Source organism: Bos mutus, chromosome 5 (genome assembly GCF_027580195.1).
Source record: "Bos mutus isolate GX-2022 chromosome 5, NWIPB_WYAK_1.1, whole genome shotgun sequence".
NCBI classification, from domain to species: domain Eukaryota; kingdom Metazoa; phylum Chordata; class Mammalia; order Artiodactyla; family Bovidae; genus Bos; species Bos mutus.
In genome coordinates, this window is record NC_091621.1 from 66628378 (window position 1) to 66645469 (window position 17092).

The window sequence follows — 17092 nt, forward strand, 5'->3', positions numbered from 1 at the left end:
TTCTAAAATACAAAAATTACAGCACTGGATGTGCAGCTTCTAGAGGACTTATTGGTTGGAGAATAATTAAGGCCATAATTTCTTTTCTTAAATCATAAAATTCTTGCTCAATCTGGTATACTTTACTGGAATGGGTTGCCATTCCCTTCTTCAGGGTATCTTCCTGACCCAGGGATTGAACCCGGGTCTCCTACATTGCAGGAAGATTCTTCACTGTCTGAAACACTAGGGAAGTACCTCAAAAATATGGTATACATACTGCTCGGTTGTGTTCTTCTATTCCTTTCTTTGTGTTAGGAGAAGGGGGCTGCTGTGTCAAAGACAGTCTACTAGGTACTTTATACTAGTAGAGAACAGTATGAGTTTCTGCACACATATCATTCTCTTCTCATGAGGATTCAAGTCTACACCCACTTTCCTTCTATACTCAAAAACTGAGTTTGCCATGTTCTAAAAATTCTGTTTCAGGGAACTTCCCTGGCAGTCCAGTGGTTAAGACTTGACCTTCCAGTGCAGAGGGTGAGGGTTTGATCCCTGGCCAGGGGACTAAGGTCCCACATGCTTCATGGCCAAAAAAATAAACAGAAATAAAACAGAAGCAATATTGTAACAAATTCAATAACAACTTTAAAAAAATGTTCACATTAAAAGAAAAAATTCTGTTTTACTATAACCACATGATGCTCTCCATCAAGAGTGAAACATTGCCACGGCATACAACTATTTTTAAAACATGGATATAATTTAACATATGTTTACGATGAGGAAAGTGAGTTTTGGACAAGATAAGTAACTGTAAGTTCCCCAGCCACGAGGTGGCACATCTAGGATTATCTGATTCTATAGCCTTTATTTTTTCAGCCCCAACATACTGTCTTGCCAGAAGGGTAGAATATAGATATATTTTTATGTATCTAATATAAAATTGAACTTTAGTAGGGGAAAAGATTTTACTTCTAATAGAAAAGTAGTCTTTTTTGTTAAATCAGTGATTCTCAACACTGGCTGCACATTAAAATCACTTGGGAAACATTACAAAAATAATACGTGGGCCCACTCCCATAGATTCCGATTTTTTAAATTCCCTGACAAATGCTGCATCCAAGATTGAAAAACATGACATTACACTTTTGTATCTTTGAGGCCAGTGGATCTTAATCAGCATGTACAAGAATCATCTGGGGAGCTTGTTAAAAATGTAGATTATTGAGCCTTCACTAGAGTTGTATCATCATGGGTCAGCACCATTTATTTCCGTATATTTAAGAACTCATGTAATAAATTTCTCTTGCCAAGAAAAAAGATTGGTCTCCACTGTCTTGCTGTATTTAAGGCATTACTTTTTATATCTTGACTTGTTTCTAAGCATCTGAGCTTTAGCTTTGTCAAAGCCAAAAACCCACATGGGCATCATTTCCTCTCAGGGGGACTCAAACCTACTCCATGTAGATTTGATTTTCTGTTGTTTTCTCAATGTTATTTTTGCACATGAATTAGACTCTGGCAGCGGGTAACTCGAGCCATAAATGCCAAAGACCAAACAGAAGCTACTCAAGAAAAGTATGTTTTAGAAGAAGCTCAAAGACAAGCTGCCAGAGAGCGGAAAACAAAAAATGAAGAGTGGACTTGCACGTTATTTGAACTTGACTCACTTACAGGAGAATGGCATTACAAGTTTGCAGAGTAAGTAATTAAAAAGTATGTTACAAATAATATCTCATAGTTTTTTGCCTTTATTTCTAGATTTTTTATTGTTAGTATGAATAGTTTTTAAATTAAGTGATACATACACACACGCACACACACACACAAAGTATGAGATTTTGCCCTTGATGTTCATTTGAAATCTGACTCTGTGATAATAGTTAGCCTATAAAATAAGCTGAGGATCAGAAGATTAGATATAACAGATCTTAGTTTTATGGCTAAGTTTATAATTACCATTGAAAATCTAATTGTAGAACAGAAAGTTTCTAAAAAAGTTTTTGAGTGCTTTGCTTAGTCATTAAACAAGTGGTGTTTTTTTCATTTATGTAGTACTCGACCATGGGACCCACTTAATGATATGATACAATACGAAAAAGATGGTGTTATCCAGACCAAAGTGAAACATCGCACTCCAATGGTATGTACTCAAAAAGTAATTAGACTGCCAGTCCTAGAGGAACATCTTCCCTTTAGTTCTCCTGCACTTCCTTTGCTTCTTTGTCTTCAATAAATAGTTCTGAATTTCCACATGTAAAAGAATGAAGTTGGATCCCCTACCTCAAACCATACACAAAAACTAACTCCAAATGGATTCACAACCTAAAATAAGAGCTAAAACTATAAAACTCTGAGAAGAAAAAAGGAGTAAATCTTCATAATCTTTTATTTGGCCCTGTATTCTTTTTTATTGTTAGTATGAATAGTTTTTAAATTAAGCGATACATAAACACACACACACACAATGACATTAAAGGCAGGAGGAACAACAAGAAGAAACAGATACATTGAACTTCATCAAAATCAATACTTTTGTGCATCTAAGGAGGCACATCAAAGTGAAAGACAACAGAGAATATTTGCAATAATTGATCTCGTAGGAGTTTAATACCTAGGGTATATATAGGACTCATTACTTAACCAAAAACAAACATTCCAAGTGAAAGATGAACAAAGGACTTGAATAGACATTTCTCCAAAGAAGATAGACACATGTCCAACAAACATGAAGCGACGCTCGGCATCATTCGTCATAAGGGAAATGCGAATCAAAACTGCAAGGAGGCGAGGTGCCACTACACACCTACTAGCATGGTAATAATTTAAAAATAGAAAATACGTGTTGAGAGGATGTGGAGAAATTGAAGCCCTCGTGCATTGCCCGTGGGCATGTGAAGTGGTGCGGCTGCTTGCAGCACGAGTTGGTGGTTCCTCAAAAAGCTTAACATTGCATAAGCCAGCAATTCTACTACAAAAGAATTGAGAACAGAGTCAAACATATACTTGCACATCAGTGTTCGTTGCAGCATTATTCTCAATAGCCAAAAGGCAGAAACAATTCAAGTGTCCATCAACAGATGGATAAACAAAATGTGGTATATGTTTACAACAGGCTATTTTTTTTTATTCAGCCATTTTTAAAAGGAATGAAGTTCTGTTACATGCTGCATCATGAATTAACTTTGAAAATAACATGCTAAGTGAAATAAATGAAACACAAAAGGATTGATGCTGTTTGATTGTACTTATATAAAATATCTAATAAGCAATTCATAGAAAGATTAGAGGTTACTAGGGACTGAAGGGAGGAGAGAATAGGGGTTACTGCTTAATTGTTAACAGAGTTTCTCTTTGGAATAATGAATATGTTTTGAAAGTAGTGGTGATGGTTGCAAAACATTATGAATGCACTTAATACAACTGAATTGTACACCTAAAATGGTTAAAATGGCAAAAAAAAATTTTTATGTGTGTGTGTGTGTGTGTGTATATAGGTGTGTGTATACATATATACATGTTATCACAATTTAGAATGTTTTTTAAATTTTAAATTTTGTTTCTTCCTTTAACAACACTATCATGATAGCGACATATAGGGCATCTATATTTCCTATCAGTAGAGTTTACTGATCACATTAAATCTTTGTCTACTGAGAGTTAGATTACTGACTCCCTGTCTCATTTTAAATAACTTCTCACCAGGGCTTATCAATCTCCTTATCTTTGCATCAGGCCATGTCAATCTCTTGAACTACTATTTGACCTACTTCTCTAAGAATGTGGATTTGGATTCTAAATGTTATGAAATTTTAGGTTTCCATGATTTAAAATATGAGGGCACAGTGTAGGCTCAATCTAGAACCTGCCTTGTTTTTTATTTTCTGTAATTATACAAATTTCAATTTGAAGCCAATGAGTAAGATTTGCAAAATTATTTCAAGGCATAGTTAACTGGGGATAATTCCTATTTAGAACAGTAAACAGATGAGAATAAAGACTTAAGACCACTGATTCTATGTTTTTATAAGCATATAAATTGCCTTGCCCTTCTATTTCTAGTTTCTTCTCACATATTTTATTCTAAGGAAAATTTAGTCCTAATTGATGGTTAAATACACTTTTGAATTTTGTACATTTACTCAGATATTTACAGTAAGTTTAAATTATGCTCTGCATGACAATAATATCATTTCCATTTATTGTAAGATGCTTTCTACATTATCCAGGTATTATTAAAACTTTTAGGTAAATAATTTTGTTGGAAACCCAGCATCATTCGGTGAGAATGTTTGTAATGTTGGAAACAGGCATGATCTTAAAGTAGCACTGTTAAATTAGCATTCAACTAGAGGTGCTAACTTGGGCTTCCCGGTGGCGCTAGTGGTAAGGAGGCTGCCTGCCAATGCAGGAGACGTGGGTTGAGTCCCTGGGTTGGGAAGGTCCCTGGAGTAGGAAATGGCAATGCACTTTTCTAATGATACCAAATGTACTAACTGTGCAGTTAGAAAAGTAGGGTATCTGTATTCATATTTGTGTGTGCATAAAAATATTTCTTGAAAGATACACAGACTAATAGCATTGAGTATCTTTTTAGTGGGGGAGAGACTGGGTATATATGGATCAACAGTGGGGAGGAAACCACTTCACTATAAATTTTCTTATACTCTTCAATGTTTGTGCCAAATTAATATTTCCTATTAACATGAAATACTTTGTATAAGTGTATCACATCCTGTTAAGTTTTAATTAGACTGTTTCATATTTGTTTTTATTTCTAAGTATTGTGCCCATGAACAGTTTTGACAGTTGTACAACATTGATCTTTAGTTACAAAATTCAGCACAAATTCACATAAGAACATGATCTTTTGCTTTCAGGTTAGTGTCCCAAAAATGAAGCATAAGCCTACCAGGCAACAGAAGAAAGTGGCAAAAGGCTATTCCTCCCCAGAACCTGACATCCAGGACTCATCTGGAAGTGAAGGTAAAAATATTTATTGCAGACTATTGATTATAAAGAGTCTAAATTTTTAAAAGGATATTACTATACTGTGATATATTAAAATGGTTTTCATATTAACTCAAGAAGATTTGTAAGTTTTGGTAGGGGATAGGGGTGATGTGCAAGAAAAGCTTTTTTAGATTATAGATAAATTTCAAAACCAGGCCACAAGGTAAAGTCATAGAAATGAAAAAAGGGGAAGCATGCAAATCAAGAACCACAGTAGTAGTAGCTCCTATGCCTTGTTAGCTTCTGGAAAATTGTTGTTGGTTTCCTAGATTCAGCACAGGCACCATTTCTCGAGTTTTGGGTTCAGTTCCATGCTTCAAAAGGTTTTCATTCTCATAGTAAATTACTGTGGTGTTTAGAAATCACAGACAAGTAAAAATATAACTGTATCAAAATTATGAACTAAATTAACAAGTGTGCCATTTCCAAGTCACATAATTTATAAGCTGTCTTGGACTACACTGAGATGTAATCAAAGATTAAGGTAATGTCTGAGATGTTATGAGAAAATAAAGGTTTTTTGTTAAAGCCGTAGTCTTTACTAAGCTTACACTAAAGCTGGGGAACTCAGTTTTACAGAGATAATACTAGAGACAAAGAAATGGTAAGTGCTAAGAAAGCAGTAGATAACAAATAGTAAAGAGTTTAAAGGAAAGGGAGCTGAATTCAGTTTGAGGGAAGGTTCTTGAGGGGAAAGGAACTCTGATGAATTATTAGGATTTTTAATGGATGATAGCAATCTGGGCTTGAGGGATGCAGGTGAGTAGACAAGATAAAAGAGGAGTAAAATGAATAAAGTTTTTCTAAAAGCAGGAGTCACGTGGTACCATTGTGCTCAAAAGGAGAATATTATTTATGCTGTTGTTCCCATTTCACAGTAAAGGAAACTGAGGCACAGGTTAACCTGCCCAAGGTCATATACCCTGTAATGCAGTATATATATGTTATATATGCAGATATTCTGGCTCCTTAATTCATTGTCTTATCTACTCCACTACATTACCTATAATGTATCAGCTAACATTTATTCAGTACCTAACATGGCTGTTTAAACACACATTACTACAACCGTGTAAGTTTTGAGTATTATTATTATCCTAAGTTTACAAATGAGATAGCTGAGACCTGGCGAGAGATTAAGATCTAAACAAAAATGGAAAGGAAGGAATGGATACTTGAAGGGATTAAAAAAATACCATACACTTTGTTGGTTGACAATAAAAATTTGTAGAAGAGATACTAAAACCAACAGAAAAGTTTTAAAATGTAGGTGACTAAGGAAATAAAGATGACATTAACACTTAATTTTAAAAAACTGAAAAGGGTGCTCAGAAAGCTGACTTCTTCATATGTTTACAAGTAGGCAAGAGATAGAAGAGTAATACCTCCCCCAGATTAATATATGTATTTTTAAAGAAATATTTTTGTCTATTTTAATTGGCTAAAAAATAAAACTGATTCAACCCAAAATTTAACTAGTTTATGGTTACTTGTCATATATCTATAGTGTTCTAGTTTTGAACTATGATTGAAACTTCAAAAATCCCAAGTATTAGGAGTAGTATGTTAGTCTCTAAACCATAAAAATAATGTCTAGGAAAATTTTTATTACATGAGAATCATTAATCTGAAATGTAAATTGTTTATAATTAAATATGTCCACTATTTTCACTGTGTTTATTCTCAATGTCTTTTTAGCTCAATCAGTAAAACCAAGTGCAAGAAGAAAGAAAGGGATAGAACTGGGAGACATTCAAACTTCAATTGAATCTATTAAACAAACACAGGAAGAAATTAAAAGGTAATCTATACTGACAGTGACTATTCATTTGAGTCCAGAGGAGTTAAAAATCCTGTTACGTAGGAAGTCATATGCAAACTTTACATTTTTATAACATTTCTAAGCTAAACCAGAACCCTGGCTTCTAACACCGGATTACTGAAACATAGGAAATTCCTTTGGCACTGAAGTACTGGGGGAGAGAGGGAGGTTATTTTGTCTCATCTGTGAAGCTAGAATTGGAATCTCATCTGACTGCTGTAGCATACTATAGGAATGTAGCTGAGTTAAATGTGGAAGTGGGATGGTTTTTGAGAACGTCAAGGCTTCCACAGTCCTTTGTACATGGCTAATTTTAATTGGAATGTACCAGTTGTTGAAATACCAAAATATGTTCATAACAGTGGGTGAGACCTTCGAGTGTTGCCTTTGCATTTCCCCACACTCACCCCCCGATGATCCAGCACTGAAAGGTTGTAACACCTAGGGAAGTTCCTTGTAAGGGAAGGTTCCTATCTATCACTAAGGCCAGCACAAGTTCAGATTAGTTGTATCCCATTGCTATAACAGATGTTAAAATTTTTTATATTGGCCAACCTGCTTTTGTGTATTCAGCACTCAGTGCTAGCTGTTCTGGAGGATTTTTTTAAAGATATTTATTCTATTCTTGGTGATTTTATAGCTTATATTTAGTTGCTGTTTTCAACCTCATCTCTTGCCATTCCTCTACACTGACCCTGTGCTCTAGTCCTATGAAACTTCCCACATCTCCAGAATATAGTGTGCCCTTTCATATAGGGGTTTCCCTAGTGGTTCAGATGGTAAAGAATCTTCCTGCAATGCAGGAGACCTGGCTTTGATCCCCGAGTTGGAAAGATCCCCTGGAGAAGGGAATGGCAACCCACTCTAGTATTCTTGCCTGGAGAATTCCACTGACAGAGGAACCTTGTGGGCTACAGTCCATCGGGTTGCAAAGAGTTGGACATGATTAAGTGACTTAACACTTTTTTCTTTGGATCTTTACCCACAGTGAATCCACTTTTTAAACTGCCCTTCCTCCCACCTTGTCCTTCAAGAAAATCCCTGTTTATCCTTCAGAATATAATTCAAATGCTACCCTTTTTGTAACATTTCTGATCACTCATCCTCTCCGCACAGAGTTTCTAACTCTTCCACTTGGCTTGTATGGTTCCCATTAGTCTTTTACTATACTACTGCTGCTGCTAAGTCACTTCAGTGTGTCCGACTCTGTGCGACCCCATAGACGGCAGCCCACCAGGCTCCCCCGTCCCTGGGCTTCTCCAGGCAAGAACACTGGAGTGGGTTGCCATTTCTTTCTCCAATGCATGAAAGTGAAAAGTGAAAGTGAAGTCGCTCAGTCGTGTCAGACTCTTAGCGACCCCATGGACTGCAGCCCACCAGGCTCCTCCGTCCATGGGGTTTTCCAGGCAGGAGCACTGGAGTGGGCGCCATCGCCTTCTCCGCACTGTACTACAGAGTTGCTGACTGTGGGTCTGTTTACCTGCCCCCACCCCACCCAGTCGGACTGTGAGCTCTCTGAGAGCAGGGAGCATGTCTTCTGCATCTTGGCTTCATCAGTCCTTATATAAAGTGATCACATTTCCTAATTTCATTATATTTATAAATTAATGAGCCTGCTTGTTCATTTTGCCTCCTTTCTTCTTCTATACTGGGAAAACACTTTAAAAGAAGGCATAAAAACAAAACATCTTCACTAATCAGCTTGTTTTAGGCAAAGTATTTAGAGTTGCACGAGGATAATGTAAGCTTGTATTGCGACTAAATTAACATTTTATTTTTGTTAGCATATGAAATGCCTACCGAGCTTTCTTCAAGTAAGAAATATCATAAAATTTGTTTTTTTCCTGATAAATAAAGGATTTTTATCCATCTCTACCTTTGTCTCCCTAAAAAAAGATAAAAGAACCTTAGTGGACCAACTGAGAAGCAAAATTTTTGTTTTAAAACCACTGTGATAACAAAGAAGGTGATATATTTTAAAGTCTGCAAACTTTAAGAATTATGTTTGACATGCTTATTCACTCAGTCATGTCCAACTCTTTATAATCCTTTGCACTGTAGCCCACCTGGCTCCTCTGTCCATGGGATTTCCCAGGCAAGAATACTGGAGGGTTGCCATTGCCTTCTCCAGGACATCTTCCCAACCCAGGGATCAAACCTGCATCTCCTGTGTCTCCTGCATTGCAGACAGATGTTTTACCCACAGTCATCAGGGAAACCATGCTTAACACACATCATGAAGTCATACATTTGGTACAGTGTGCAGTACAGATTCAGGCAAAACCTACTAGTGCTTCCACATAGCATGATCAGTTCCCTGTTCAGGGGGTGGTAACTGTTGGAACTGGATACAATTGAATTTTATACAGTTGAATTATGTGGCCATATATCAAATTGTGATTTCTCTGCTATCATTTTTTATCAGTAATTATTACATTTATTGTTCCTTATTTTTGTAGAAATATTATGGCTCTTCGAAATCATTTAATTTCAAGCACACCTGCCACGGATTATTTTCTTCAACAAAAAGACTACATCATCATTTTTCTCCTGATTTTGCTTCAAGTCATAATAAACTTCATGTTTAAGTAGAAGTCCTTTACAATTGAGTTAATGAACTGGAATGATCAGATTTGGCCTGGGACCAATGTTGAAGTTGGTTTGGTCTTTATTAAAACATCACAATATTTATAAAACTGAAAACCTTAGAAATAAATGTAGAAGTGTTGATTTTTCATACCTTTTATCCTTAACCTGAAACAAGAGCTATTCTATTTGATTATTAAAGTGAACTATGTGTTAAGTGCCAGAACGTTTCTAGCTTTTGTCAGAATGTGTCTACATGTGAGTATAATAAATCCACATGTATACACAATTGTGTCTTATATATACCTTAACAGTAATCTTTGTAGTCTATGGTATGTTCATGTAATGAAATATATAGCATTAATGTCAGTCATAACAAAAATACTATCGATCTTATATATGTAACAATCTATTTTCTTCATAAAACAGGCACAAAACTTTTATCAGTAAGGAGTTACAGAATGGGAAATAACGGGATACTAGGCATAAATAGTTCAACACACTGTACTGTTAAAAAAAGATCATTTCCAAAGCATTCAGCTCGACTGTCTTCTTACAGAAAACAAACAAAATGTGTGGTCAAATTGAGACAAAGTGGCAAATTGCTTTTTTCAAAAGTTTACACAAGATTTTTTTAATCCCTAGAATTTAATATTTATAGATACAAGTATAAATATGTGTATATCAACAGCAGAAAACTGGTATGCAGCTACTTGGATCTATTGATTCTATCTTTCTTATCGTACGTATATAATACCCACTTAAGCACTTGCTGGAAAAAAGTGTGGTCAAACTTGATTGCTGTCCTTTTTTATTTTTTTAAACTCAGTTGGTCCAATAACATAGGCTAAATTCTAGAGATGTTTGTAGGGCATATAAAATGCTGATAATCGTGATTTTTCATTATGAAAACCTTTCTTTAGCTTTCATTTAGATTCTGGTGTGTTCAGTGAAACAGTAGAATAGAAAATATATATACATATATCTCCCATATTTTACTTCAAAAGCCAAATAAGAGAAGAGTGATAAGAAAAGACACTTAGTGTGGTGGTAATTATGCATTTTAAAATTGGTTTCTTTAAAATGTGCAATACGTTGAGCATCTAAGAAGAGCATCAAGTTCCGAAGTTTAATTCTCTGTTCTCTGCTTTCAGTAACTGCAGTCTGTGGCAAAACCACAGTTCCTCAAGGTTCCTTTTGTTCAGGCTCAGGCAAACATTTTCCCTAAATTTTTTATCAGTTTAATATTTTTACTTTATGTATCTTAGAATTCCAAAAGTAGATTTTGAAATGAAAATGAAGGTCAGAGAGGAAATAATTGCTCTGGCTACATTTGCCCTTGACTAAGAAGAGACTGTGAGATACTAGTGAAGTTATAGTCAATGTTTATGCCATGCTAAGCATACAATAAAGGAAAGATTACTAAATTATTAAAAACTGAAAATGATAAGAAGAGCCTGCTTTGTTCCTCCTAATCAATATAGTGATCTTTAGTCTCCTTAGGTTTTATGAGGAGCCATTTCTCATGTATTTTTGGCAAAACAATAATTGTGAAAATGTTTTTTAAATAGATTATACGTAAATAAGATATACCTATACCCAATATAAGCATAGGTATGACTACACTAAACAGGTGGGTTTTTTGTTTGTACTTCATACTTGTTGATATCATTTTTGTACTCACTCTCTGTTACCAATATTATGCTCAACTGCCTATTCATTAATATATATTTTGTAAATATTGTACAACTCGATCCTTTTTTATGGCTTAAATTAGAATTAATTTATATAAGTTGATTGGCTGATCACAATAATAATTTCATCTTTAAACCCTGAAAACTTAATATTTCTTTGTTGGTAAACTCCCTTTTGGGGCTTTAGGCTTATCTACTTGTATGCTACTTTCATTTGGTCTTAGTGTTTTATTTGTATGGTTATCCTCTAAGACTAGAGAGGGAGTTGTTTTCTTTATTTTTAAAACTTTTCTTGTTAGGGCAAATGTTATGGGTTCTTATTATCCCAGGAGTCAAAAACTATTTCATGAGAAAGAGCAGGGTTACTCATGCTGTTTCTTATACACTAAAAGCATATGTCTAATCTAATAGTCTTACGCTTTTAGTTATATGAGTTCCTTTCTGTGAACTGAATACAAAACTCAGGAATTGGTGGCTTAGTTTTAGATCAGTTCTTATACTAGGCTTAGTATGTGAATCCTTTAAAACACATAATGAACTTTGTATTTAGCCATGTATGTAATTGACTTTGAATGTTCTCTACCTGAGATTAATCTTCCTTCACACATGGACTCATAAAAATTATGATTTACAGTTCCCAGTTATCTGAGAGTCTCATGATGGTTTCTAGGATTTAAGACCTATAACCAGTTTTTTTTTTCTTTTTTTCATTTAATCAAAAATTTTATTTTTTCACTGAAAAATTTAAATAAGTAATAGTTATTGACATGTGCATTTTTGTTTTAGTTATTAAATATACTATGCCTTCAGTTATCCACCATTTAGTGAGATGTAGCTGGCCCAAGAAAAGACAATAAATTAGGGTGCGTGATATAAGTAAGTTTCAGCAGTAGATATTTCATTTGTATTTCATATCACTACTTTTTTTGTATTACTTATAAAGGTACAGTGTAATTTTTGTTACCATTCCATTGAAAAAGTTGGCCTTGTAAAATACAACTCTCATTTAGTATTCATGCTTTTGTGCCTTTAAGAAAATAATTTTTTGTCATTTTTGTGTTACAGAACTGTAATATGATTCAAAGTGTTTATAGGCTTAATTGTCATAAAAGGGTCATTTCTCTGTGTCACTTTATTTCCTTTTATATAGCTATAGTATGTTTAAACAGTAATGCCATACTTTTATAAGAGTTTGTCCATTTACCTATCTCAAATATATTCTTCACTTTCAGACATCACTGAACTAGACTTGTCAGATTATTCTGAGTATTGTTAAACAGTGCCTTTTCGATGGAATTCACACTGTTTTAGGATGTCAACTTGTGCCATATGTATACAAAATTATGTGGAGAAGGCAGTTTTAACTTTTTGAAGAATATCTTGGTCAAATATTTAAGAAAACAAATGTGTAAAATTCCATTTTTTCCAGTGTTTCACATTTCCAGTGAACAGTGAATATATTTGGGGGTTTTTGTTTGACATACAGTGATAATGACATTTGATGAGCCATGCATGATGCTGCAGATGATTTTGAATTATGTTAAATGCACAGAAATATTAAAGTCAGCATTTATACCAAATTTTCCAATTTGAACCATAGCTGAGAGGGGAGGAATCCCACACAGATCACTAAGTTTACATTTGAACTTCTATCTTATTTGACTACGTGGAAAAAGATTCTTTAACCTGTACCCTGCCACTATTATGTAATTTGGTTTTATTTTGTGTACCTATAGTGTGAATTTAGTATATTAAATTTACTTTTTGTCACTCTTAACATGCTGTTTGTTTTGTTACAGTTTTAATTGAAGATGGACTGTTAAAATTGAATAGGACCAGTGTCTCCTTAATATGATTAACATATTTAGAAGAGCCACAAGAAACCCATGACAAAATGAATGTGAATATACTTTATAAAATATTTAGAAAATTTTCTTTCTGAATTTATCATGAAAAATTATTTGAGAATTACAATATTAAATTTAAAGAAAAAATGCCATGAAACATTTGAACTGATGAGCCACACAACTTCAGTTGAAATTTTTTACTTTTTAGCATGTTAACTATACATCTAAGTTAAATATCCTGTTTAATGATCATTTATAAATTCAAACACTGGTCAGTTTTGTAAAACAGAATAAAAGTATGTTATTTGCAGTGTAAGTACAGCACACTGTCAAGTTATTTTCCTTAAGGTGCATAGTAAATGTACAGATAGTCATAGGCAACTGTTTTGTAATGTATTACATTTCTAATCTGTTACTCCTAACCTACTATAAATGTTTGCAGAGACAAAAGAATTGAATTTTTCTAATGATCTGTAAAATGATGCTAACTTCAACTAGGCATTCTAAATAAAGTTTTTAAAAAGAGCAAACTGATCAAATGATTTTGAATATAACATGGTGACTAAAAACTAGTAATGAGTTTTTAGTTAAAAGTCATTTGGGGAGTAGTTGTGAATGATGGTGAAGGGATTTAACAGCTAGAGTCCCTAATGTATGCTTTACATGATGTTTTACATTCACTCTTCTTGAATACCCATAATAACCTCCAGATAAATGGAAGTTAGATTTTAGAGATGAAGAATCTGAGGCTCATAGAAGTTACATCATTCTGAAAGCTACATAATAAGAGTGATAGCAAGCCCAAGTTTGAATCCAGGTCTGACTTCAGTGTCCATTCTCTTTCCACTGTACACTTAAACAGAACTCTGATCAAAGCACTTTACTTTTAAATGTTTGTAATAGTCCGTTGCTCAAATCAGGTAACCCCTTTGTGATGGATAAGGAAAAAAAACCTTGCTATCATTCAGTTCAGTTCAATTGCTCATTCATGTCCGATTCTTTGTGACCCCCCGGACCACAGAACGCCAGGCCTGATGCCATCCAACCATCTCATTCTCTGTCGTCCCCTTCTCCTCCTGCCATCAATCTTTCCCAGCATCAGGGTCTTTTCAGATGAGTCAGCTCTTCGCATCAGGTGGCCAAAGTATTGGAGTTTCAGCTTCAGCATCAATCCTTCCAATGAACATTCAGAACTGATCTCCTTTAGGATGGACTGGTTGGATCTCATTGCAGTCCAAGGGACTCTCAAGAGTCTTCAACAACACAGTTCGAAAGCATCAATTCTTCAGCGCTCAGCTTTCTTTATAGTCCAACTCTCACATCCATACATGACCACTGGAAAAGCCATAACCTTCACTAGACAGACCTTTGTTGGCAAAGTAATGTCTCTGCTTTTCAGTATGCTCTCTAGGTTGGTCATAACTTTCTTTCCAAGGAGGAAAGTTTCTGCCATAAAGGTGGTGTCATCTGCATATCTGAGGTTGTTATTTCTTCCAGCAATCCTGATTCCAGCTTGTGCATCCAGCCCAGCATTTCATGATGTACTCTGCATATAAGTTAAATAAGCAGGGTGACAATACAGTCTTGGTTCACTCCTTTTCCTATTTGGAACCAGTCTGTTGTTCCATGTCCAGTTCTAACTGTTGCTTCCTGACCTGCATACAGATTTCTCAAGAGGCAGGTCAGGTGGTCTGGTATTCCCATCTCTTTCAGAATGTTCCACAGATTATTGTGATCCACACAGTCAAAGGCTTTGGCATAGTCAGTAAAGCAGAAATAGATGTTTTTCTGGAACTCTTTTTCAGTGATCCAGCGGATGTTGACAATTTGATCTCTGGTTCCTCTGCCTTTTCTAAATCCAGTTTGAACATCTGGAAGCTCACGGTTCACATATTGCTGAAGCCTGGCTTGGAAAATTTTCAGCATTACTTTACTAGCGTGTGAGATGAGTGCAATTGTATGGTAGTTTGAGCATTCTTTGGCATTGCCTTTCTTTGGGATTGGAATGAAAACTGACCTATTCCAGTCCTGTGACCACTGCTGAGTTTTCCAAATTTGCTGACATACTGAGTGCAACACTTTCACAGCATCATCTTTTAGGATTTGAAATAGCTCCACTGGAATTCCATCACCTCCACTAGCTTTGTTCATAGTGATGCTTCCTAAGGCCCACTTGACTTCACATTCCAGCTTGTCTGGCTCTGAGTGATCACTCCATCTTGATTATCTGGGTCGTGAAGATCTTTTTTGTACAGTTCTTCTGTGTATTCTTGCCACCTCTTCTGAATATCTTCTGCTTCTGTTAGGTCTATACCATTTCTGTCCCTTATAGAGCCCATGTTTGCATGAAATGTTCCCTTGGTATCTCTAATTTTCTTGAAGAGATCTCTAGTCTTTCCCATTCTATTGTTTTCCTCTAGTTCTTTGCACTGATCACTGAGCAAGGCTTTCTTATCTCTCTTTGCTATTCTTTGGAACTCTGCATTCAGATGCTTATATCTTTCCTTTTCTCCTTTGCTTTTTGCTTCTTTTTTCACAGCTATTTTAAGGCCTCAGACAGTCATTTTGGCTTCTTGCATTTCTTTTTCTTGGGGATGGCCTTGATCCCTGTCCCCTGTACAGTCATGAATCTCCATCTGCAGTTTATCAAGCACTCTGTCTGTCAGATCTAGTCCCTTAAATCTATTTCTCACCCCCACTGTATAATCATAAGGGATTTGATTCAGGTCATACCTGAATAGTCTAGTGGTTTTCCCTACCTTCTTCAATTTAAGTCTGAATTTGGCAATAAGGAGTTCATGATGTGCCACAGTCAGCTCCCAGTCTTGTTTTTGCTGACTGTATAGAGCTTTCTCCATCTTTGACTGCAAAGAATATAATCAATCTGATTTCGGTGTTGGCCATCTGGTGATGTCCATGTGTGGAGTTTTCTCTTATGTTGTTGGAAGAGGGGTTTGTTAGGACCAGTGCATTCTCTTGGAAAACTCTATTAGCCTTTGCCCTGCTTCATTCTGTACTCCAAAGCCAAATCTGCCTGTTACTCAGGTGTTTCTTGACTTCCTACTTTTGCATTCCAGTCCCCTATAATGAAAAGGACATCTTTTTTGGGTGTTAGTTCTAAAAGGTCTTGTAGGTCTTCATAGAACTGTTCAAGTTCAGCTTCTTCCACATTATTGGTCAGGGCATAGACTTGGATTACCATGATATTGAATGGTTTGCTTACATAAACATAGATAACAAAACTCACATGAAAACGTTTTTCCCCCACAAATTATCTATTAGTCCCAACTGAGTCAACATCAACATCACATATGTTACAAGATATCATTCCTCTAGTTTTCCTCCTTCATCCTCCAACCCAGTATTTGCTCCCCTCAGTTGCTTGTGGCTAAGAGCGAGTTAGTTTTGTCTTACTACCGGGAATGGGAGGGCTTACAGGTGTCTCCTGTCCTATACATAGGAGTAAAGGATAGGGAAAATAGCCCCTCACTGTTCAACCTCAATGAAACATCTAAAAGGTCATTTTCCTGATGTTGACCAAACTCCTATATAGTTGTATTGGGTTGATAATTCTTTTGAACCTTACAAAATATCCCTTTCTTGTGGAAATAGTGGGTCCCTACACTGGTGACACTTGACGGTAATTTGTTGAGTATGTTGTATTTGTTGAGTGCCTAGTACTTATGACACACCATGCCAAAAAAATACCCCCCAAATCCCACAGCTTTGTAAACTGTCCACTGCCACCATTACATATCACCATTTTTTCTTTTAAGATGAGAAAAGTGGAGACAAAGAATGTCACAGATGTAAATGGCACAACAAACACAGGTAAATCTTAAGCCCATGCTCTTTACCATTTCATCCTTAAGAGAGGGGCGTGTCTTAACGTACGAAACAGTATGTTCTTTCTGCTTAACAGTATTTTTTTTTTCCTGCCGTCGGATTGTGTGCAATAATCCTGGGTCACTGTTTTTAAAGCATACTATTGATTACCAGTAAGTCCTCACATTTATCACCTCTGCTAAAGAAAAAGAAAATTGCGGTGGCGAGGATTTCATGTTGTTGATACTCAAGCCCAGGAAATGCGGCAAAGCCACCTGCAGAAAGCATGAAGCCTGCAGCTGGTGACCGTGGCCAGGCCCTCC

General features: G+C 35.7%; 1 protein-coding gene across 5 annotated transcripts in view; it reads left to right on the forward strand.

Annotated features, from left to right (window-relative positions):
- OSBPL8 (oxysterol binding protein like 8) overlaps nt 1–13482 on the forward strand; it is a 166853-nt gene extending 153371 nt beyond the window's left edge. For all 5 annotated transcript variants that reach the window (XM_070370980.1, XM_070370982.1, XM_070370981.1 and 2 more), the window contains 5 exons: nt 1498–1683; nt 2038–2125; nt 4863–4968; nt 6694–6796; nt 9277–13482. In XM_070370980.1, coding sequence (XP_070227081.1) covers nt 1498–1683; nt 2038–2125; nt 4863–4968; nt 6694–6796; nt 9277–9409 — 616 coding nt within the window. In that variant the 3' untranslated portion in view covers nt 9410–13482. The remainder of the gene's footprint in view (nt 1–1497; nt 1684–2037; nt 2126–4862; nt 4969–6693; nt 6797–9276) is intronic.
- Nucleotides 13483–17092: the final 3610 nt, after the last annotated feature.